Source organism: Phyllobates terribilis, unplaced genomic scaffold (assembly GCF_046119375.1).
Source record: "Phyllobates terribilis strain yellow unplaced genomic scaffold, ASM4611937v1 Scaffold_9__5_contigs__length_417890890, whole genome shotgun sequence".
In the NCBI taxonomy this organism is placed as follows: domain Eukaryota; kingdom Metazoa; phylum Chordata; class Amphibia; order Anura; family Dendrobatidae; genus Phyllobates; species Phyllobates terribilis.
The window spans coordinates 170292794-170319083 of NW_027362769.1; the positions used below are offsets into that span (position 1 = coordinate 170292794).

A 26290-nucleotide genomic window follows, 5' to 3' on the forward strand; every position below is an offset into this window, starting at 1 on the left:
GAGTTACATTCTGTATTATACTCCAGAGCTGCACTCACTATTCTGCTGGTGCAGTCATTCTGTACATACAATGCATTACTGATCCTGTACTGATCCTGAGTTACATTCTGTATTATACTCCAGAGCTGCACTCACTATTCTGCAGGTGCAGTCACTGTGTACATACATTACATTACTGATCCTGAGTTACATTCTGTATTATACTCCAAAGCTGCACTCACTATTCTGCTGGTGCAGTCACTGTGTACATACATTACATTACTGATCCTGAGTTACATCCTGTATTATACTCCAGAGCTGCACTCACTATTCTGCTGTTGCAGTCACTGTGTACATACATTACATTACTGATCCTGAGTTACATCCTGTATTATACTCCAGAGCTGCACTCACTATTCTGCTGGTGGAGTCACTATGTACATACATTACATTACTGATCCTGTACTGATCCTGAGTTACATCCTGTATTATACTCCAGAGCTGCACTCACTATTCTGCTGGTGCAGTCACTGTGTACATACATTACATTTCTGATCCTGAGTTACATCCTGTATTATACTCCAGAGCTGCACTCACTATTCTGCTGGTGCAGTCACTGTGTACATACATTACATTACTGATCCTGTGCTGATCCTGAGTTACATCCTGTATTATACTCCAGAGCTGCACTCACTATTCTGCTGGTGCAGTCACTGTGTACATACATTACATTACTGATCCTGAGTTACATCCTGTATTATACTCCAGAGCTGCGCTCACTATTCTGCTGGTGGAGTCACTATGTACATACATTACATTACTGATCCTAAGTTACCTCCTGTATTATACTCCAGAGCTGCACTCACTATTCTGCTAGTGCAGTCACTGTGTACATACATTACATTACTGATCCTGAGTTACCTCCTGTATTATACTCCAGAGCTGCACTCACTATTCTGCTGGTGGAGTCACTGTGTACATACATTACATTACTGATCCTGAGTTACATCCTGTATTATACTCCAGAGCTGCACTCACTATTCTGCTGGTGCAGTCACTGTGTACATACATTACATTACTGATCCTGAGTTACATCCTGTATTATACTCCAGAGCTGCACTCACTATTCTGCAGTTGCAGTCACTGTGTACATACATTACATTACTGATCCTGAGTTACATCCTGTATTATACTCCAGAGCTGCACTCACTATTCTGCTGGTGCAGTCACTGTGTACATATATTACATTACTGATCCTGTGCTGATCCTGAGTTACATCCTGTATTATACTCCAGAGCTGCACTCACTATTCTGCTGGTGCAGTCACTGTGTACATACATTACATTACTGATCCTGAGTTACATCCTGTATTATACTCCAGAGCTGCGCTCACTATTCTGCTGGTGGAGTCACTATGTACATACATTACATTACTGATCCTAAGTTACCTCCTGTATTATACTCCAGAGCTGCACTCACTATTCTGCTGGTGCAGTCACTGTGTACATACATTACATTTCTGATCCTGAGTTACATCCTGTATTATACTCCAGAGCTGCACTCACTATTCTGCTGGTGCAGTCACTGTGTACATACATTACATTTCTGATCCTGAGTTACATCCTGTATTATACTCCAGAGCTGCACTCACTATTCTGCTGGTGCAGTCACTGTGTACATACATTACATTACTGATCCTGTACTGATCCTGAGTTACATCCTGTATTATACTCCAGAGCTGCACTCACTATTCTGCTGGTGCAGTCACTGTGTACATACATTACATTACTGATCCTGTGCTGATCCTGAGTTACATCCTGTATTATACTTCAGAGCTGCACTCACTATTCTGCTGGTGCAGTCACTGTGTACATACATTACATTACTGATCCTGAGTTACATTCTGTATTATACTCCAAAGCTGCACTCACTATTCTGCTGGTGCAATCACTGTGTACATACATGACATTACTGATCCTGAGTTACATCCTGTATTATACTCCAGAGCTGCACTCACTATTCTGCTGGTGCAATCACTGTGTACATACATTACATTACTGATCCTGAGTTACATCCTGTATTATACTCCAGAGCTGCACTCACTATTCTGCTGTTGCAGTCACTGTGTACATACATTACATTACTTATCCTGAGTTACATCCTGTATTACACTCCAGAGCTGCACTCACTATTCTGCTGGTGGAGTCACTATGTACATACATTACATTACTGATCCTGTACTGATCCTGAGTTACATCCTGTATTATACTCCAGAGCTGCACTCACTATTCTGCTGGTGCAGTGACTGTGTACATACATTACATTTCTGATCCTGAGTTACATCCTGTATTATACTCCAGAGCTGCACTCACTATTCTGCTGGTGCAGTCACTGTGTACATACATTACATTTCTGATCCTGAGTTACATCCTGTATTATACTCCAGAGCTGCACTCACTATTCTGCTGGTGCAGTCACTGTGTACATACATTACATTACTGATCCTGTACTGATCCTGAGTTACATCCTGTATTATACTCCAGAGCTGCACTCACTATTCTGCTGGTGCAGTCACTGTGTACATACATTACATTACTGATCCTGAGTTACATCCTGTATTATACTCCAGAGCTGCACTCACTATTCTGCTGGTGGAGTCACTATGTACATACATTACATTACTGATCCTGTACTGATCCTGAGTTACATCCTGTATTATACTCCAGAGCTGCACTCACTATTCTGCTGGTGCAGTCACTGTGTACATACATTACATTACTGATCCTGAGTTACATCCTGTATTATACTCCAGAGCTGCACTCACTATTCTGCTGGTGCAGTCACTGTGTACATACATTACATTACTGATCCTGAGTTACATCCTGTATTATACTCCAGAGCTGCACTCACTATTCTGCTGGTGCAGTCACTGTGTACATACATTACATTTCTGATCCTGAGTTACATCCTGTATTATACTCCAGAGCTGCACTCACTATTCTGCTGGTGCAGTCACTGTGTACATACATTACATTACTGATCCTGAGTTACATCCTGTATTATACTCCAGAGCTGCACTCACTATTCTGCTGGTGCAGTCACTGTGTACATACATTACATTTCTGATCCTGAGGTACATCCTGTATTATACTCCAGAGCTGCACTCACTATTCTGCTGGTGCAGTCACTGTGTACATACATTACATTACTGATCCTGAGTTACATTCTGTATTATGCTCAACAGGTGTTCACATAAATCACGGGGTTCTACAGCAAAACTCTCATAAATTATGACATTGTTGCTACTTGCCGCCTCCTCTAGGGGGAGCTCACTGCATTTCAACTTATATTGAATGCAAAGGGAGTTGTCTAATTCTGTTTGCACTGATCTCCCTCTAGTGGTAGCTGCAGGTACTGCTTTGACAGTTTAGTAACTCTTTTCTCCTTGCTATCTACCTGCTAGATGAGCTGACGTGCAGTGCCGTGCTGACAGTGCAGCCCTCGCTGGCTCCTCTCTTCACCAGGAAGATGTCGGATCGAGATGTGATTGAGGGTCGGACAGCCAGGCTGGATTGTAAGATCAGTGGCACACCACCGCCTGTGGTCACATGGATGCACGATGGTGAGTGTTCTGCAGTGATTCGCTTAGATCTTATTAACTCATTTGAAAATTTTTTTTATTTCATAACCATTTTCTTTATTTCTACCTTTTCAGGTCGTCCAGTGGAAGAGAGTGAGACATTGCATATCCTGCAAGAAAGGGGATATCACACCCTGCTAATCACCCAGGTGTCTAGTGAGGATGAGGGTCAATATACCGCCACTGCCCGCAGCCAACATGGGGAAGCTGAGTGCTCTGCAGAGCTGTATGTGGAGGAGCCCAGACTTGGCGCCTCAACCCATATGTAAGGAAATCCAGCTCGTGTATATATACATTATCATGGACTATAATAAATACAGTATATGTGCATATCGCCTTGTGTATACAGCCCCTATGCACCTCAATGGTTACAGGCTACAAAGAGGAGGTGCACAGGAGCTGTAGTCAAAGTTGCCATGTAGCCCGAGCATTGACAGGCATGAAACACCACAATACAGCGTGATATATGGGCCATCAGGAAAGTTGGACTAAAATAAAAAGTTTCAAAAAAAGTTTAAAACTTTTAAAAAAAAAAAAAAAATTAAACGCAGACTCTTCCTTTTTTCCATTTAAATTGCTTCATTCTTTAGCAAAAAAAGGACAGATAATTTGTATCTCTGCATCTCTAACACTTGACATATATTTATCCCCTGTCCCAAAGAGCAGATTAAAAAGCAGGCAAAAATCATATATACCTCAATGTAGTATAAACGAAATCTATAACTCACCTCACTAAAAGCGAGCCCTTACAAAACTCCATAAAGCACTGGCAACTTCACAACACACAAAAAGAATGATTGTTCTTGCAAAAGTAATAAAAGTGGAAAAAATATATCAATTTACTGTTATTATAAAGAAACTGATCTGCAGAAGAAAAGTAAAATATTGTTTACTCCCCAATACTAGAACCCCCAAAATGTGGGGAGGATGAATAAATGCGAATTAATACATTATATGTATCCCAAAATAGTGGCGAAATACAATATCTAGAGGAAAATAAGAAATCATGTGATGCTCAGAATGCGACTACAAACTAAAACTCTGCCTTTCTAACACGATACATCATTCAGATCCAAGCTTGAAAAGATGCCGTCCATTCCGGAGGAACCGGAGGTGCAGGACATTGAGGTGGAAGGGATCCTCATGCCAGATTTCCTACGTCCCCTGCAAGACTTAGATGTGGTGGAGTCTCGTGAAGTTCAGCTGGAGTGTCAGGTCACCGGCTTACCGTATCCTACGATCACCTGGTACCACAATGGGCAGAAGATCCAGAGCACGGACGACTGCAGGATGACCCAATGTAAGAAACCCCAAAAGGGGGTAGAATCCTAAGGCATAAGATACAAAATCTCAAACCTAAAAGACTTGGGAACTAACTGTCTTATCTTTTTTGCTGTGCAGTCAGACATTAAGCTTATGTTCCTCTAGCACAGCAGCAACTCGCAGCACAATCTCATGTAAACCAGTCTCTGCTAATATCTGCAGTTCTGACTGAAGGAGCGAGATTATGAAAAGTCTCATAAGAACTCTTGTGTTCTGTTTCCTTGTAGATAAAGACATTCATCGTCTGGTGTTCACGTCAGTCAGTCATTCTCACGCAGGGGTCTACAAGAGTGTGATTTCCAACAAGGTGGGCAAAGCTGCTTGCTATGCCCACCTCTACGTCACAGGTGAGAATTGTGTGACTTCATGATCTATTCATGGCAGGCAATGTCCAGGCCTTTTTCTTATTCCTAAATAGGAGGAAAAGTTAGCTACTTCCTCTCTCACCAAGAAGGATTAGAGGATGAAGATTTCCTCACTCTGTCTGGATACCAGGCAGGTCTCGGATAGGGATGATGAAGACCCTTTGTGCCCCCCACATAGGAATAATACCCTTTAATGTCTCCCACAAAGTGATAATTCCCCCTTCCTGCCCCACATAGTAATATTCCCACTTTATGACCCCCTTCTTGTAATTTTCCCTCTTAGTGCCCCCCACCAGATAATGCTGTTTGTCTTTTGTGCCCCAAAGAAATTATCCCTTTATGTGTCCTCATAAAATAATAGTGCCCATATAAAATAATAAAACCACCCTTTTGTGCCCAACAGTAATAATGATCACTTCCTTGTACGATTACCCTTTTGTTCCCCCCACTTGTAATAATAATATCCATTTTGGGTACAAAAGTAATAATAGTCTTTGTGCCCCCATAAAATAATAGTGCCCCCTCTGCGCCTCCTTAAGGTAGATTTTCCCCCTTGGTGTCACACAGCAATGTGCCGCCTTCCTTGTATACGCACTGAAATAAAAGTCTCCACAAAAAGTGTAAAAACCCCTAATATTCAGCTAAACCCTTCCCATGTTGATCAGACCGACTCATACCCTGGACAGCATGAGGATGGCACTGAATCACGCCACTAGTGCCGTGCCTGTCTGGGGTCGGGGTCTCAGATACCACCGGGTGCTTGTGATGCCCCTGGTGAAAGGGAATTAGTCAGATGTCTTTACCAGTGAAGGGGGTGATCTTCCACCATGACTGACTAATAGGGAGGCCAGTAAAAGACTGGGCGACAGTGAAATCAGTCGCATGATAGCTAATATGGCTGTCAGTGGCAGCTGTCAGATAGCTACTTCCTTTCCCAGGACTAGAAGGCAGGAGACATCTGAAACAGATGAGTGTAAAGGGTGAAATCAATATCTGTCGTCCGACTGGTGAAAACTATGAATGAAGTTTTCCACTGATGGAAACTTCTATTTTGTGGTTTCTGGCACAATTTCATCAACTTACTATTTGTTCTTTGTTCCTACAGATGTGGTGCCCACGCCTCCTGATGGTCCCCCTATAATTACCTCTGTAACCGGAAAAGTAGTCAAGCTCAGATGGAATCCCCCAAAAAGGCTGGATCCTGCCATCGGTATAATTGTCTGTCTGCTCATTGTTATTTCACACCAGCAATGTACATGGATGAGAGATGGACGAGAATGGAGTATTAAGCGCGCTCAGCTCACGGTGCGGGCCGGCTCAACCCAGGGCAGGGGCTGGCTCAGCTCACAGCAGGGGCCGGCTCAGCTCACGGCAGGGGCCGGCTCAGCTCACGGCAATGGCCGGCTCAGCTCACGGCAAGGGCCGGCTCAGCTCACGGCAGGGGCCGGCTCAGCTCACGGCAAGGGCCGGCACAGCTCGTGGCAGGGGTCGTCTCAGCTCACGGCAAGGGCCGGCTCAGCTCATGGCAGGGGCCGGCTCAGCTCACGGCAAGGGCCGGCTCAGCTCATGACAGGGGCCGGCTCAGCTCACGGCAAGGGCCGGCTCAGCTCATGGCAGGGGCTGGCTCAGCTCACGGCAAGGACCGGCTCAGCACAAGGCAGGGGCCGGCTCAGCTCACAGCAAGGGCCGGCTCAGCTCAAGGCAGGGGCCCGCTCAGCTCACGGCAGATGCCACCTCAGCTCAAGGCAGGGGCCGGCTCAGGGCAGGGGCCGGCTCAATTCACGGCAGGGGCCGGCTCAGCTCACGGCAAGGGCCGGCTCAGCTCAGGTCAGGGGCTGGCTCAGCTCATGGCAGGGGGCTGGCTCAGCTCATGGCAGGGACTGGCACAGCTCAGGGCAGGGGCCATCCCAGCTCACGCCAGGGGCCGTCCCAGCTCATGGCAGAGGCCGGCTCAGCTCACGTCAGGGGCTGGCTCAGCTCACGTCAGGGGCCGGCTCAGCTCACAGCAGGGGCCGGCTCAGCTCACGTCAGGGGCCGGCTCAGCTCACATCATTGGCCGGCTCAGCTCACGGCAGGGGCCGGGTCAGCTTACGGCAGGGGCCGGCTCAGCTCACGGCAGGGGCCGGCTCAGCTCACGTCAGGGGCTGGCTCAGCTCACGTCAGGGGCCGGCTCAGCTCACGGCATGGGCCGGCTCAGCTCACAGCAGGGGCCGGCTCAGCTCACGTCAGGGGCCGGCTCAGCTCACATCATTGGCCGGCTCAGCTCACGGCAGGGGCCGTCCCAGCTCACGGCAGGGGCCGGCTCAGCTCACGTCAGGGGCCGGCTCAGCTCACGTCAGGGGCCGGCTCAGCTCACATCAGGGGCCGGCTCAGCTCACGGCAGGGGCCGGCTCAGCTCACGGCAGGGTGCTGTGGTCGGAGCAGAAGATCGTGTGACTGAAAGGTCCTGCTAAATGTACAGCAATACATTTCATAAGACCAACTGACCAGTAGATCGCAGTGCAACAATAAAAATGTATGCATTATGCACACATATATGGAGAAAAGGATGTGCCCCCTCTACATCCACCACCAGGATCTTTCCTGACCTCCCATCCTACATCCATAAACATTAATATGGAATCTGGTCTCTGCAGATATAATAGCTCCGCTGTTCTGGGAACAGAAAAGGGCGAACCCCAAACTGTTGCCATAAAGCTGAAGCTGCAATTGTCCACAATGTCTTGTGCTGAAGATAAATATTTCCCGTCACTGGAGCTGAGGGTCCGTTGCCGCTCCCTGATAACAGCCCATAGCACTATCCTCCTCCACCATCTGTACAGGGGCACAATGCAGTCAGGGGGTAACGTCCTCCTGGAGTCACCAGACTCCTCCATCAGACGCAGATAGAGAAGTGCGATCCGTCACTGCACAGAACACGTCTCCTCCAGAGGCCAGTGGAGGCGGCTTTACACCACTCCATCCGACGCTCAGCATTGTGCTTGGTGATGTAAGGCTGCAGGCAGCTGCTCGGCCATGAAGCTCCCGGCGGGGGCGCAGTGTTTGTGCTGATACCAGGGGAGGTCTGGATTCTGAAGTTATAGTCAGAAGAGAGGTTGCATATTATACACCAGGACAATGAGTCTAAAGGAGAATCAGTAATTCAGTGATTTCAGGCCCCCTACACATTAGACTAATGTCGGCTGAACCTGCCGATAGCGATGGGTTTGGTTGACTGTTGAGCATGGTGGTGCCGGACGGCTGATGGTATAATGTGGATGTCTGATTTTTGGACTGCCGATCGCATTGTTCTCCTGGAGATAAGCTAATGGCCAACGTGTCAGTCTCATATAGAACACAGGAGACACAATTGATTGACCGAAGCATCGTTGGTCCCACAGCTTGACCCGTGCCCCGGTACTCCTCTCCATGTCTTGTATGTAGATTGTCTTTTGCTCTCGACTCATTATTACTCGTCGCAGAGACTTTGTATCACCCACAGTCTGTTTCTGTCCTGGCAGATGTGGCGGAGCTCACGTACTCGTTGCAGCAGCAGGCCGTGGGCTCTCTCCAGTGGACGGTCATAGCCAGCAACCTGAAGGAGACCAGCTATAGTGTCAGCTCATTAAATAAGGGCTACCAGTACCTGTTCCGTGTGGTCACATACACTACAACGTCACACAGCAAACCCTCTGCACCCAGCGACTGCGTCAGACTTCTAGACCGAGGTGAGAGGAAGAAGTCCAGGGTCTGGGAGGATACATTCTGCAATGTTTTCAGCTTGATGAGTGATATCCACAGCCTGATGTCCAACTGATTAATGCTCTTACACATGACTTGATTTTACAGGTCCTTACCTACAGGAGGCGCCAGTCATCACCGATCGTCCTGAGGTGCTGTGCATGGTAGAGAACCAGCTGTTGTGCGCCACTGTGACCCTGAACCACGTGGATGCCAGAGTCACCTGGAGGAGGTAACAACTGCTGCAAAGAAGAGCTGCATGTGAGCGGGGCCCTGGTACAAAACTCAGGCACCAGGGCCGGGCGTAATTGTTACCTCTGCATCCTTTGTAATTGTTGATCTTGGGGGTCCGCTCCAATCTTTAAGGATCAGAGATTGATGAAACAGAAAAAAGATCATAAATTATCTTTTATCTGACTAATTGAAAGTCAGCCGTGATCTTTGATCTTTGCTGATGAGGTCTAAAAGGCAGGAACAGATCTTTTACATTTTAAGACTCCTTCTGGAGTCACACATTGACTTGAACAAGAGGTATCTTTCAAGGCAGCAATGTCAAATATACACGGCTCAGTAGTGCAAGGCAACGGTCTTCTCAGCTCTTTAATAATGAGGCTTAAAGGGAATGAACAGATCTGTGTTATTTTAACATTTCTTCCAGAGCTGGACATTGGTTTGAAGGATCGATATTTTTTCCAGGCTTTTTTTAGCTGTCTTTTCAGTTTTGTTCTTGTTTTTTTGGGCGGTGAAATAGTTTTCTTAACTTTTTACTCATGAGGCTTAAAAGGCAGGAGCTGACCTACTGACCTGACATTTTATGACTCCTTCCAGAGTTGGTCATAAGGGTTTAGCAATGTCACATGTATTTTTTTGTTTCTATCAGACTGAGTCAGTATTGCAGTGCAACAGTTTCTGCTCTTAACTGATGAGGCCCAAAAAGGCAGGAACACACTTGTCGTTTCTGAAGTCTGCTTCCTTAAGTTTCACATTGAAATGGAGGGTGGCTATTTTTTCCAGGCAGTACTTTCAGATATAATTTTTTTTTTCCTGCTGTGGGTCATTGTCCTCAGCTTTTCACTGATGAGGCATAAAGTGAATAAACAGATCAGTGGTGTTTTTAAAACTTATTATAGAGTTAGACATTGATTTGGTGGAAGGATAATTTTCCAGGCTTTGTCAGAATTCCCTTTTTTTTGTTTTTTTCTTTACCAGGAAAGTCAGTACTGCAGTGCCTACGTTTTCTTAGCTCTTTGCTCATGAGGCTTAAAGGCAGGAACAGATCTGTAATGTTGAAAGACTTCTTCACGAGACACACATTGATTTAGAGAAGGGATATTTTTCCATTCCTGCATTGTCAAATGTTATTTTCTTAACAGAGGCAGTCTGCAATACAACACATCAGTGTCCTCTGCTCTTTACTGATGAATTCTAAAAGGCAGGAACAGGACTGTCATGTTTTAAGACAAAGGCCAATGTCACACATTGACTTGGAGGAGGGTTTTTTCTAGGTAACATTGTCAGATGTAATTTTTTTAACAGATTGGTTTATTATGGCAGTGAAAGAGGATTCCCATCCCTTTACTGATGAAATCTAAAGGGAAGGAACAGATCTGTGACGTTTTAAGAATTATTCCACAGTTGGATATTGACTTGGAAGCGAGGAGGGCTGTTTTCCCAAGCAACACTGTGAGATGTAATTTTTTTTACATATTAGCCAGAATTGCCTTGCAATAATATCCTTGCATCTTACTGATGAGTCCTACAAGGCAGGAACAGGCATGTCATGTTTTAATAGGAGGATGGCTATTTTTCCTTGTAGTCTTGACATAGGTAATTTTTCTTTCACCAGAGTCGAGCTGTATTGCAGGGCGACAGTGTCCTTACTTCTTTACTGATGAGGCTTAAAAGGCAGGAACAGATTAGTCATGTTTTAAGACTGACTCTTGAATAATACATTAACTTGGAGGAGACAGCATTATCTGAAGTCAATTTTTTTTTTACACAAGAAGTCGGAATTGCACTTTCATGGTTTCGTCATTTCTTTGCTGATGAGTCCTAACAGGCAGGAACATATCTATCATGTGTTAAGTATGTTTTCCTACACAATGATATATATTGGTTAATGCATTATTATAAACACACGTCCTTCTCTCTAGAGCAGGCACAATTCTGCGCAGTGTTGATGGCGTTTGTGAGATGAGTATGCCAGATGATGACCAACACTCACTCACCATCTTCAGTCCCAAGAAGTCGGATGTCGGACACTTGGTTTTTGAAGCCAGGAACCTGTTTGGAGCTGATAAATGCACCATCAGCATAGAGATGGCAGGTACCAATGGCGGATGGCTACAACATGTAAAACTGACCAGAAACCACACGCATTTGCCCATGATAAGACAAAATGAAGCAACTTTGCGTTAAAAACCTCACAACACCTGACCTGGTAACAGCCGAATGGTGTTGGATATTGACCTAGACTAAGGATAGGTCTTCCTTATCTTAGTTCTGGATAACCCCTTTAAGACCAACTTATTTTACATTAAATATAGTACAGCAGAAGTCTTACAGTAACGGTTACCAACTCTTCCTGGTCATCCAGTAGGTTCCTTGAAATTTAGGATTAAGTCCTCGAATTCTTGAAGAGTTAGCAATCCTTCTGGACTGCTCCAAAACCTCCTGCAAGGTTTTTTTTAGTGTGAGGCACCAAGATAATCTTGGAGGGCGTTTAGACAATCAAGAGTGGAGACATTACATGAATTTGGAGTATAGAGGGGCAGAACCTGGAAAAAGTGGTCACCACCGTTATAATCTCCCAGAGACGCATTCTGGAAAGTTGTCAAGTATGGAGACATTTTGAGCAGCAGAAGGGAAATCAAATTGGCCCCAGTGAGTGCAACAGCCCAGGAAGTCATTTCTGCCCTGAATTGCTTGGGGTGATCCCATCTTGAGACTTTATGGAACATTTTTTTTTGGGACGGGGGAGAACTGAAGCTCAATAATGTTGGGAGGTTTGCCGTCATTTAGGACAGTGTTCCCCAACTCCAGTCCTCAAGAGCCTCCAACGAGTTATGTTTTCAGGATTTCCTTAGTATTGCACAGGTGATGAAATTTTTGTCTGTCCAGGTGATGCAATTATCACCTGTGCAATGCTAAGGAAATCCTGAAAGCATGACCTGTTGGAGGCTCTTGAGGTCTGGAGTTGGGAAACACTGATCTAGGACATAGATGCTGGTCCGCTTTCTGCATGTTCTGCAATTCATTATATTCTGTGCCCTCTCCGCAGAGTCTCCTCGATTTGAGTCTATCATGGAAGATATAGAGATCAGGGCTGGAGAAACTGCTCGCTTTGTAGTTGTCGTGGAAGGAAAACCAGTGCCGGATATAATGTGGTACAAGGTACGTCCATGTCTCCCTCCCTCACACCCACATCTTCATATTACCCATTGGTCTACATACATCTCCCGGTAATGTTGTACTCCTCTTCTTCAGGATGGAGATCTCTTGGTGGAAAGCGGACACTTTAATTTTGTGTATGATGATGCAGAGTGCTCCCTGGTTATCCTGAATGCTGCACCTGAGGACTCGGGGGTGTACACCTGCACGGCCCGAAATGTGGCAGGAGAGGTGTCATGTAAGGCCGAACTACAGGTGTGCAAAGGTGAGATACCAGTCATCTGGTCTATATAATCCATGTTCCCAGACTGTAAGGGGGTCTCTCGGCCAGGACCCTCATCTGGCGGCCAAAGAACAGAGTGACTACAAAGACTGTCACCACCCATCTCTGGAGGATCCGTTACGTGGTCCATCCTCTGATTTTTGGGCAGATGTTCATTTGTTGCCAGGTTTCACCAAAAATTACCAGTGATTAGATTATTATCTGAGGACGCTTCTTACCAAAAGGGATTGACCAGAGACAGGGGGGCCGCACTGTGTGTGTCGTCCATGGGCCGTGATATGCCCGAGGCCTGCCCTGAATTGAGATCTTATTAGATGTCACTTCTTGGAAACAGATACAACTACTAAGAAATGATTGACTCTTCTTGTATTTTACCTGTTTTCCGCAGAGGAACCGGGAGCCGCGTCAGCACTGGACAAATCTGACGGAGTGAAATCCCGACGACTTTCTGATTACTTCACCATACACAAGGAGATCGGACGGTGAGTGTCAGTCTGTATCCGAGTGGTAAGACACAACCTAGACTGTTAGGCCACGTTCACACGGTCAGGATTTGGTCAGTATTTCACATCAGTATTTGTAAATCAAAATCGGGAGTGGGTGATAAATGCAGAAGTGGTGACGTGTTTCTATTATACTTTTCCTCTGATTGTTCCTCTCCTGATTTTGGCTTACAAATACTGACCAAATACTGAATGTGTGAACGCGGCCTTATAGAAAGTCTCCTGACTGTGTCCCCACAGATGAGGTCGGAAGAGATGAGGATCGGGCAGTGTGAATCCAGTCTCCCGATCCCTTTAAGCCGCTGCCAGATGAACTGTAGAAAAAGCAAATGCGGCAGACAGAGATCTAAACTGACCCCCATCTACTTGTTTGATAGAAGGGGGTCCCAACTCTGGGACACCATCGTATGGAGGCTCCATGACCCTCATTTTACCCAGCGGGGGAGACTTAGGAGCATGTGTAGAACTCTAGTATAGTTTATGTGAGTTATGGACACAGCAGCCCAATTATTGTTAGACCCCCGACTATAAAAGATTTGATACAGTATATCTTAATGTCTACAGTCGGAATTCCGCTTTAAAGTATGTTCTACCTATAGACCCCTCTCACTCGCCACTTTCTCGTGTCCGCAGAGGTGCGTTCTCCTACGTACGACACGTGGTAGAGAAAACCAGCGGACTCGACTTTGCTGCAAAGTTCATTTCATCCAGAGGGGCGTCGAGGGAGAGCGCCCGGAGGGAGATGAGCCTCCTGTCCCGGCTGAGTCATGAGCGGATCGTTTACTTCCACGAGGTGTTCGAGAAGAGGAGCGCGCTGATAATCATCATGGAGCTGTATCCTCCGCTGCCTGGGATGTAGAGTCACAGGGGCAGGGATGATGGCATCATGGGGAGGAAAGTCCCAGGGTAGTTGTCATAGGTCCAGTGAACTGCCCCATAAGTGTGCTCATGCTATTTCACATCCATTTCATTTGCACCAGTGCATCTAACATATAAACTGAAGCAACTTTGCAAACAGTCTTGATGAAAAAAATTACATTTACCAATTTTTTGCATACAGCTCTTCTCCAGACCTATGCGTCACCAGGGTTACAGGCTACAGTCCTATGCAGGATATATAGGAGAAGAATTGCTAGAGAGCAAAGAGAGCGCAAATCGGGTTTTAACCAATTAAAAACAAGATAAAATAAATGAATGCACGCTCACCTGGTGCTGTTGCACATTGCAACCTTTCAATGGCATAAAATCTACTTCTGCAGGACTCGGGTCGTCAGAACAAAGGAAATGCTGCACGGATAGAATGAGGTTTTCCTGCGCTGCTGGTATACTCATAAGGAGAAGCTTGTAAGGTGATGACTTAATAAAAGACTTGTTCATTGATAGGTTACAAAGTCAACGCGTTTCGAAGTTATCAAAACTTCTTCCTTGGGACATTAACCTTAGAATAACCTATCAATAAATAATTATTTTATGAATTCATGGCCTCACAAACTTTTCCTTATGAGTATACCAGCAACGCATGAAAGCCACAATCTATCCGGACAGCATTGAGCAGGATATATCACAAATGCTGCAAAGAATGAGACGGATGGAGTAGTTGCCAATGGCATCCATCACTTGTCAGCTCCAATGTTTAAAGCAGAAGTATAACATCATTATACATGATGTTTGTTTTATGGGTCAACAACACAAGAGCTCGAGTCCTTAACTCCTCACAGCTGTTCCAAAGAGGATATTCTAGACAGAGTGGTCCGAAAAACTACAGTCTCTGAATCAGAGGTGAGAGGATGCAGAATAATCTGATAGAAAGTAACTACTATAATACTGCCCTCTATGTACAAGAATATAACTACTATAATACTGCCCCTATGTACAAGAATATAACTACTATAATACTGCCACTATGTACAAGAATATAACTACTATAATACTGCCACTATGTACAAGAATATAACTACTATAATACTGCCCCCTATGTACAAGAATATAACTACTATAATACTGCTCCTGTGTACAAGAATATAACTACTATAATACTGCCCCTATGTACAAGAATATAACTACTATAATACTGCCCCTATGTACAAGAATATAACTACTATAATACTGCCCTCTATGTACAAGAATATAACTACTATAATACTGCCCCCTATGTACAAGAATATAACTACTATAATACTGCCCCTATGTACAAGAATATAACTACTATAATACTGCCCCTATGTACAAGAATATAACTACTATAATACTGCCCCTATGTACAAGAATATAACTACTATAATACTGCCCCCTATGTACAAGAATATAGCTACTATAATACTGCCCCTATGTACAAGAATATAACTACTATAATACTGCTCCTATGTACAAGAATATAACTACTATAATACTGCCCCTATGTATAAGAATATAACTACTATAATACTGCTCCTTATGTACAAGAATATAACTACTATAATACTGCTCCTATGTACTAGAATATAACTACTATAATACTGCCCCCTATGTACAAGAATATAACTACTATAATATTGCTCCCTATGTACAAGAATATAACTACTATAATACTGCTCCTATGTACTAGAATATAACTACTATAATACTGCCCCTATGTACAAGAATATAACTACTATAATACTGCTCCCTCTGTACAAGAATATAACTACTATAATACTGCCCTCTATGTACAAGAATATAACTACTATATTACTGCCCCCTATGTACAAGAATATAACTACTATAATACTGCTCCTATGTACAAGAATATAACTACTATAATACTGCCCCTATGTACAAGAATATAACTACTATAATACTGCCCCTATGTACAAGGATATAACTACTATAATACTGCCCCTATGTACAAGAATATAACTACTATAATACTGCTCCTATGTACAAGAATATAACTACTATAATACTGCCCCTATGTACAAGAATATAACTACTATAATACTGCCCCTATGTACAAGAATATAACTACTATAATACTGCCCCTATGTACAAGAATATAACTACTATAATACTGCCCCCTATGTACAAGAATATAGCTACTATAATACTGCCCCTATGTACAAGAATATAACTACTATAATACTGCTCCTATGTACAAGAATATAACTACTATAAAACTGCCCTCTATGTACAAGAATATAACTACTATAATACTGCCCCCTATGTACAAGAATATAACTACTATAATACTGCTCCTATGTACAAGAATATAACTACTATAATACTGATCCCTATGTACAAGAATATAACTACTATAATACTGCCCCCTATGTACAAGAATAAAACTACTATAATACTGCCCCCTATGTACAAGAATATAACTACTATAATACTGCCCCTATGTACAAGAATATAACTACTATAATACTGCCCCTATGTACAAGAATTAGAACTACTATAATACTGCCCCCTATGTACAAGAATATAACTACTATAATACTGCCCCCCATGTACAAGAATATAACTTCTATAATACTGCCCCCTATGTACAAGAATATAACTACTATAATACTGCTCCTATGTACAAGAATATAACTACTATAATACTGCCCCCTATGTACAAGAATATAACTACTATAATACTGCTCCTATGTACAAGAATATAACTACTATAATACTGCTCCTATGTACAAGAATATAACTACTATAATACTGCCCCTATATACAACAATATAACTACTATAATACTGCTCCCTGTGTACAACAATATAACTAATATAATACTGCCCCCTATGTACAAGAATATAACTGCTATAATACTGCCCCCTATGTACAAGAATATAACTAATATAATACTGCCCCTATGTACAAGAATATAACTACCATAATACTGCCCCCTATGTACAAGAATATAACTACTATAATACTGCCCCCTATGTACAAGAATATAACTACTATAATACTGCTCCTATGTACAAGAATGTAACTACTATAATACTGCCCCCTATGTACAAGAATATAACTACTATAATTCTGCCCCCTATGTACAAGAATATAACTACTATAATACTGCTCCTATGTACAAGAATATAACTACTATAATACTGCTCCTATGTACAAGAATATAACTACTATAATACTGCTCCTATGTACAAGAATATAACTACTATAATACTGCTCCTATGTACAAGAATATAACTACTATAATACTGCCCCCTATGTACATGAATATAACTACTATAATACTGCTCCTATGTACAAGAATATAACTACTATAATACTGCCCCCTATGTACAAGAATATAACTACTATAATACTGCTCCTATGTACAAGAATATAACTACTATAATACTGCCCCTATGTACAGGAATATAACTACTATAATACTGCTCCTATATACAAGAATATAACTGCTATAATACTGCCCCCTATGTACAAGAATATAACTACTATAATAGTGCCCCCTATGTGCAAGAATATGACTAGAAAAATACTGCTCCTATATACAAGAATATAACTACTATAATACTGCCCCTATGTACAAGAATATAACTACTATAATACTGCTCCTATCTACAAGAATATAACTGCTATAATACTGCCCCCTATGTACAAGAATATAACTACTATAATAGTGCCCCCTATGTGCAAGAATATAACTGCTATAATACTGCTCCCTATGTACAAGAATATAACTACTATAATAGTGCCCCCTATGTGCAAGAATATAACTGCTATAATACTGCCCCCTATGTACAGGAATATAACTACTATAATACTGCCCCCTATATACAAGAATATGACTAGAAAAATACTGCTCCTATATACAAGAATATAACTACTATAATACTGCCCCTATGTACAAGAATATAACTACTATAATACTGCTCCTATCTACAAGAATATAACTGCTATAATACTGCCCCCTATGTACAAGAATATAACTACTATAATAGTGCCCCCTATGTGCAAGAATATAACTGCTATAATACTGCCCCCTATGTACAAGAATATAACTACTATAATAGTGCCCCCTATGTGCAAGAATATAACTGCTATAATACTGCCCCCTATGTACAGGAATATAACTACTATAATACTGCCCCCTATATACAAGAATATGACTAGAAAAATACTGCTCCTATATACAAGAATATAACTACTATAATACTGCCCCTATGTACAAGAATATAACTACTATAATACTGCTCCTATCTACAAGAATATAACTGCTATAATACTGCCCCCTATGTACAAGAATATAACTACTATAATAGTGCCCCCTATGTGCAAGAATATAACTGCTATAATACTGCTCCCTATGTACAAGAATATAACTACTATAATACTGCTCCTATGTACAAGAATATAACTTCTATAATACTGCCCCTATGTACAAGAATATAACTACTATAATACTCCCCCCTATGTACAAGAATATAACTACTATAATAATGCCCCCTATGTGCAAGAATATAACTGCTATAATACTGCTCCCTATGTACAAGAATATAACTACTATAATACTGCTCCCTATGTACAAGAATATAACTACTATAATACTGCTCCTATATACAAGAATATAACTTCTATAATACTGCCCCCTATGTACAAGAATATAACTTCTATAATACTGCTCCCTATGTACAAGAATATAACCACTATAACACTGCCCCATATGTACAAGAATATAATTACTATAATACTGCTCCTATGTATAAGAATATAACTACTATAATACTGCTCCTATGTACAAGAATATAACTGCTATTGTTATGATCTGCTACAAGCACTAAGGAAAAGACAGGAGATCTGTCCCTACAATAGAACTACGCTAGATCCCTACGATGTAACGGGGAACCTGATCCTGCGATCAGACCCGCTAAAGTCCTCAGCTAGTCTGAACGAAGACCTATAGATGTGAGGGAGGGATCCCTACAAGAACTAGGGACTGGGAGAAAGATGGACACCTCCTAGCAGAAATTGTAGCAGTAAAAAGACAAACAAACAACATAGAACATAGAGGTCAAAAGACCTAGCTAAACTGACTGAGAAAGGTAACAAGGCACCTGGCTAGCTTAAGAGTAGAAATACAATGAAGTCCAGCAAGGCCAGAAGGGCGGAGCAGGATTAAATAGGCAAAAAGGTCATGTGACCAGCAAAATAGAAAAAACCTAACAGGAGGGTTCTAACAGTTATAATACTGCTCCCTATATGCAAGAATATAACTACTATAATACTGCCCATATGTACAAGAATATAACTACTATAATACTGCCCCTATATACAAGAATATAACTACTATAATACTGCTCCCTATGTACAAGATGTTATGCACACGCCCGGGCTAAGCGGCGTGTGCGTGTGATTGGTAGTGATTCCACTGGACCGTGCCGGAGAGTGAATGCCTGGAGGGGCGTGACTAAGTATTCACCCGATCCGACCAGGGTCGCACGACGGCATACGACGCCAGTGCACCAAGGAGGGACCGAGCAGAGGGACCAGGTGCTACTCCAGGACAGACCCCGGACACGGCTGTTGACCCACACAGGGGAATACAGGAACAGGCTGGTAGGCTGGCACACAGACTGGTGGGTATAGGCAGGCACGACTGGTATGCAGGCAGGCGGGTATGCAGGCAGGGGGGTAAAGACAAGCACAGCTAGAGTGCAGACAGGGAGGCACTAGCAGGTAGAAACACAGGCGGGATAGGACCCAGTACACACCGGGACTCAGGAACAATACAGGCAGAGGGTTACAGGCAAGCACAGCTAGAGTGCAGACAAGGCTGAGCAGGGAGGACAGGGCTCTGTTCACACGGAACAGACAGGAAGGGAAAAGACAGAGCCAGATACTCACACAGTACTTGCAGAGACAACAAGCAGGAGTTAGGTACGAGTTCAGACTCTGCAGAAAAAGGAAGGGAACGGACATAGAGGCAAAACAGGTAAAGGACAGGAGAGAGTTCAGACTGGAACTGAGTGTACGGAGGAGACCGACACTGCAGAGGGATACAGGAGCGGGTCTGGGAATACGGCCCCCAGAGAGGCGGGACGAACAGGCAAGGAGCGTGTTCAGACAGGACAGACCAGACACAGGAGCGGGTCTAGGAAATCGGCCACTAAAAGGCGGAACGAACAGGCAAGGAGCGTGTTCAGACAGGACAGACCAGACACAGGAGCGGGTCTAGGAAATCGGCCACTAGAAGGCGAGAGGAACAGGCTAGGAGCGAGTACAGACAGGTCAGACAAGATACAGGAACGGGTCTAGGTAATCGGCCCCTAGAAGGCAGGAGGAACAGGCTAGGAGCGTGTTCAGACAGGACAGACAAGAGAACACAGAAAGGACTCAGTTCGGACACGGGAACTAATACCGCAAAGCAGGAGACATACAGGACTTAGTTCAGACACGGGAACTAATACCGCAAAGCAGGAGACATACAGGACACAGTTCAGACACGGGAGCTGATACCGCAAAGCAGGAGACATACAGGACTCAGTTCAGACACGGGAACTGATACAAAAAGCAGGAGACATACAGGACTCAGTTCAGACACGGGAACTGATACAAAAAGCAGGAGACATACAGGACTTAGTTCAGACACGGGAACTAATACCGCAAAGCAGGAGAAATACAGGACTCAGTTCAGACACGGGAACTAATACCGCAAAGCAGGAGACATACAGGACACAGTTCAGACAGGCCTGGAAATACAGCCTCCAGGAAAGGCAGACAAGGAAACAAGGACGGGACCTGGCACCTTCAGAGTGCAAGCACACACTGAAGGAAACACTTATGCTCAGGCAGGGATAGAAGGGAGCTGCTGAGCTATATACCAAGTGTCAGACAGCAATAGGCTGAGGACGCACAAGGGGTGTGACCCACAGCAGGTACAAAAAGCAGGAAGTGATCGGGCGCCGCCCTTAAGCAGCAGAGACAGACACAAACAGACAGCATGGAGGGAAGCCAGAGAGACACTCTGGACAGGAGATCAAGTGCGCTCTCTTGCACAGTGGGAGATGGACCACCATGCAAGGACGCCGCCAGGTATGTTACACAAGAATATAACTACTATTATACTGTCCCCTATGTACAAGAATATAACTACTATAATACTGCTCCCTATATGCAAGAATATAACTACTATAATACTGCTCCTATGTACAAGAATATAACTACTATAATACTGCTCCTATGTACAAGAATATAACTACTATAATACTGCTCCTATGTACAAGAATATAACTACTATAATACTGCTCCAATGTACAAGAATATAACTACTATAATACTGCTCCCTATATGCAAGAATATAACTACTATAATACTGCTCCTATGTACAAGAATATAACTACTATAATACTGCTCCTATGTACAAGAATATAACTACTATAATACTGCTCCAATGTACAAGAATATAACTACTATAATACTGCTCCCTATATGCAAGAATATAACTACTATAATACTGCCCATATGTACAAGAATATAACTACTATAATACTGCTCCTATGTACAAGAATATAACTACTATAATACTGCTCCCTATATGCAAGAATATAACTACTATAATACTGCCCATATGTACAAGAATATAACTACTATAATACTGCTCCCTATATGCAAGAATATAACTACTATAATACTGCTCCTATGTACAAGAATATAACCACTATAATACTGCCCCCTATGTACAAGAATATAACTACTATAATACTGCCCCCTATGTACAAGAATATAACTACTATAATACTGCCCCCTATATACAAGAATATAACTACTATAATACTGCTCCTATATACAAGAATATAACTACTATAATACTGCTCCCTATGTACAAGAATATAACTACTATAATACTGCCCCCTATGTACAAGAATATAACTACTATAATACTGCCCCTATGTACAAGAATATAACTACTATAATACTGCTCCTATGTACAAGAATATAACTACTATAATACTGCTCCCCATGTACAAGAATATAACTACTATAATACTGTCCCTATGTACAAGAATATAACTACTATAATACTGCTCCTATGTACAAGAATATAACTACTATAATACTGCTCCCTATGTACAAGAATATAACTACTATAATACTGCCGCTATGTACAAGAATATAACTACTATAATACTGCTCCTATGTACAAGAATATAACTACTATAATACTGCTCCTATGTACAAGAATATAACTACTATAATACTGCCACTATGTACAAGAATATAACTACTATAATACTGCTCCCTATGTACAAGAATATAACTACTATAATACTGCCGCTATGTACAAGAATATAACTACTATAATACTGCTCCTATGTACAAGAATATAACTACTATAATACTGCTCCTATGTACAAGAATATAACTACTATAATACTGCTCCCCATGTACAAGAATATAACTACTATAATACTGTCCCTATGTACAAGAATATAACTACTATAATACTGCTCCTATGTACAAGAATATAACTACTATAATACTGCTCCCTATGTACAAGAATATAACTACTATAATACTGCCGCTATGTACAAGAATATAACTACTATAATACTGCTCTTGGGTATGAGATAAATGTTGGCATTAGAATATCCTCCTATGTTCTTCACCTGTTCTACATTTCCTTTGGCCGTAACCTTTAATTTAATACTCAGAGGCTTTACTGACATCTTATTTTCCAGATTCGATCCTTTGTTCGTCAGATTCTGGAAGGTTTAGATTATTTGCACCATAAAAACATTCTGCATTTGGATATTAAGGTAATTTTCCTACTTATCTTGTGATGTCTAAATCCGTAGACAATGAAGGATCATAGTGGATCTGCAGCTCAAAAGTTGTCCTTGCCTATGATGGTCGGGTGTAATGTCCTAATTCATCACCGGATTAGATTATTGATATCAACAGAAATAATGTATATTAACATCATTAAATTCAGTGTGTCCAATTTACAGCCGGAGAACATTTTAATGGCCGACATGATCAATGATCAGATACGGATATGTGACTTTGGAAATGCTCAGGAGGTGAATGTTGGAGAACCGCAGTACTGCAAATATGGGACACCGGAATTTGTGGCACCTGAAATTGTGAACCAGATGCCAATCTCTCCAGTCACAGATATATGGTACTGACCTATACATAGAGCAATATAACTATCAGAATGATACCCCCTATGTACAAGACTGTTATTAGTATAGTACTGCCCCTATTTGCAAGAATATAACTATAATACTGCCCCTATGTACAAGAATATAACTACTATAATTCTACCCCAATGTACAAGAATATAACTACTATAATACTGCCCCCTATGTACAAGAATATAACTTCTATAATACTGCTCCTATGTACAAGAATATAACTTCTATAATACTGCCCCCTATGTACAAGAATATAACTACTATAATACTGCTCCTATGTACAAGAATATAACTACTATAATATTGCCCCTATGTACAAGAATATAACTACTATAATAGTGCTCCTATGTACAAGAATATAACTACTATAATACTGCCCCTATGTACAAGAATATACATACTATAATATTGCCCCTATGTACAAGAATATAACTACTATAATAGTGCTCCTATGTACAAGAATATAACTACTATAATACTGCCCATATGTACAAGAATATAACTACTATAATACTGCCCCTATGTACAAGAATATAACTACTATAATACTGCCACTATGTACATGAATATAACTACTATAATACTGCCCCTATGTACAAGAATATAACTTCTATAATACTGCCCCTATGTACATGAATATAACTACTATAATACTGCCCCTATGTACAAGAATATAACTTCTATAATACTGCTCCCTATGTACAAGAATATAACTACTATAATACTGCTGCTATGTCCAAGAATATAACTACTATAATACTGCCACTATGTACAAGAATATAACTATTATAATACTGCCCCTATGTACAAGAATATAACTACTATAATACTGCCACTATGTACATGAATATAACTACTATAATACTGCCCCTATGTACAAGAATATAACTTCTATAATACTGCTCCCTATGTACAAGAATATAACTACTATAATACTGCCCCTATGTACAAGAATATAACTACTATAATACTGCCCCTATGTACATGAATATAACTACTATAATACTGCCCCTATGTACAAGAATATAACTTCTATAATACTGCTCCCTATGTACAAGAATATAACTACTATAATACTGCTGCTATGTACAAGAATATAACTTCTGTAATACTGCTCCCTATGTACAAGAATATAACTTCTATAATACTGCCCCTATGTACAAGAATATAACTTCTATAATACTGCTCCCTATGTACAAGAATATAACTTCTATAATACTGCTCCCTATGTACAAGAATATAACTACTATAATACTGCTCCTATGTACAAGAATATAACTAATATAATACTGCTCCTATGTACAAGAATATAACTACTATAATACTGCTCCTATGTACAAGAATATAACTACTATAATACTGCTCCCTATATACAGGAATATAACTACTATAATACTGCCCATTTGTACAAGAATATAACTACTATAATACTGCTCTTATGTACAAGAATATAACTACTATAATACTGCTCCTATGTACAAGAATATAACTACTATAATACTGCCCATTTGTAAAATATTTCTCTCTCTTTATCTAATATTACCTTGTTCTTTTCTAGGCCAGTCGGAGTTCTGACATATTTATGGTGAGATTTTTAGTTCTTTTTGTTAGTTTTTAGCTTTCATTCTTACATGTTATCAGTGTATAAATGTAAGATTTGGATCTTTAATCTTTTAGTCTGCAGTAATTATACTTTGTTACTATATGGCGGATTACCATATGTTTTGTATAGATATACTGGTACATGTTACATATACTCTTTATATCATCTGTTTTGCTCCTTTGAAGTCTGACCGGAGCGTCCCCTTTTGTTGGGGAGAATGATTACACCACGCTGATGAACATACGCGGCTACACGGTGGCGTTTGAAGAGAAGATGTTTGCTGATCTTACACGGGAGGCTCGAGGATTCTTAATTAAGGTCCTCGGCAATGAGAAACTGTGAGTACGACTGGTGTCATTTCCAAAGTCCCTTTGTTTCTGGGGGAAGATCAGGTAGATTTCTGATTTGCAGCCGAGGTATAAAGTGATATCCGCCCGGTTACTTTATAATTACTTATAGCCACTTCCGAAAATGGAAGAATAGAAGGTGAGATTACACTCTGCAGACACAGGGTGGAAGGAGAAACTGGCACATGTGTATGTTAATAGCCCCTAATGAAAGCTGCCATGATAACCCCTCACTGGCAGCTGCAGTGCCTCTTAGAGATTCAGCCATGGTGTCCCAAATCATGATGTCCATGCTGCTCACCCAACAGTGCCAATCACTGTGCCCCAATAATAATTCAGTCCACTTTCCCAGAAACCAATCAGACACAGTCCCCCCCGTAATATTCCTGGAAAAAAGTGCCCCCAAGAGCAGCCAGACACAGTCAATGGAGACTTAATGGGACATTTGTGCTCATGGCGGATCTGCTATTGTGATTTGCTGGACAAGAGCAGCATAGTGTGGGGGCAGGTACGCTGCGCCACTAGCCCAAAATGGCACAACTGGTTGCCATTAGCAGACACCTCTTATACAAGGTGCAATATTGCTGATGTTCCCATTTGTTTGCATAGGAGGCTCAATGCCGAAGAAAGTCTGGAACATCCCTGGTTCAAGGTGAGCCGAGCTCCAAGTGCATTTCTTCTAAGGAGGAGGATGGGGTGGTAGTAATCTAATCAGCGAGCATAAGTAATTAGTGATAGTGCATTTAAAGGGAAATTGTACTAAAACTTGAAAATGTTTGTGGCCTTTAAAACGAGTGCTATAAGGGTAGGTAACTTAAAGGGGTTGTGCAGTATTAGAAAGACTTGGCGGTTTTCTTAAAGAAACAATAATGCCCTTGAAGCTTTTTATTTATTGACTTTTTTATTATTGTCTTCAGACTTTAGCCAAAGGCAAAAATATCAGCACAGACCATATCAAACTCTTCCAGTCTCGACGGAAGTGGCAGGTGAGTTTTGAAAAGTCTTAGCCATGCTGCCTTTGGTGCCGCACC

At 41.9% G+C, this 26290-nt stretch overlaps 1 protein-coding gene across 3 annotated transcripts in view; it reads left to right on the forward strand.

Annotated features, from left to right (window-relative positions):
• The window catches only part of SPEG (striated muscle enriched protein kinase), a 347211-nt gene that overhangs the window by 203744 nt on the left and 117177 nt on the right, over positions 1 to 26290 (forward strand). For all 3 annotated transcript variants that reach the window (XM_073647347.1, XM_073647348.1, XM_073647349.1), the window contains 19 exons: positions 3443 to 3601; positions 3695 to 3884; positions 4690 to 4919; positions 5170 to 5289; positions 6413 to 6517; positions 8808 to 9014; positions 9136 to 9259; positions 11181 to 11353; positions 12308 to 12420; positions 12514 to 12682; positions 13089 to 13182; positions 13837 to 14037; positions 14922 to 14982; positions 22851 to 22928; positions 23121 to 23293; positions 24868 to 24894; positions 25098 to 25250; positions 25869 to 25911; positions 26177 to 26245. In XM_073647347.1, coding sequence (XP_073503448.1) covers positions 3443 to 3601; positions 3695 to 3884; positions 4690 to 4919; positions 5170 to 5289; positions 6413 to 6517; positions 8808 to 9014; positions 9136 to 9259; positions 11181 to 11353; positions 12308 to 12420; positions 12514 to 12682; positions 13089 to 13182; positions 13837 to 14037; positions 14922 to 14982; positions 22851 to 22928; positions 23121 to 23293; positions 24868 to 24894; positions 25098 to 25250; positions 25869 to 25911; positions 26177 to 26245 — 2489 coding nt within the window. The remainder of the gene's footprint in view (positions 1 to 3442; positions 3602 to 3694; positions 3885 to 4689; positions 4920 to 5169; positions 5290 to 6412; positions 6518 to 8807; positions 9015 to 9135; positions 9260 to 11180; positions 11354 to 12307; positions 12421 to 12513; positions 12683 to 13088; positions 13183 to 13836; positions 14038 to 14921; positions 14983 to 22850; positions 22929 to 23120; positions 23294 to 24867; positions 24895 to 25097; positions 25251 to 25868; positions 25912 to 26176; positions 26246 to 26290) is intronic.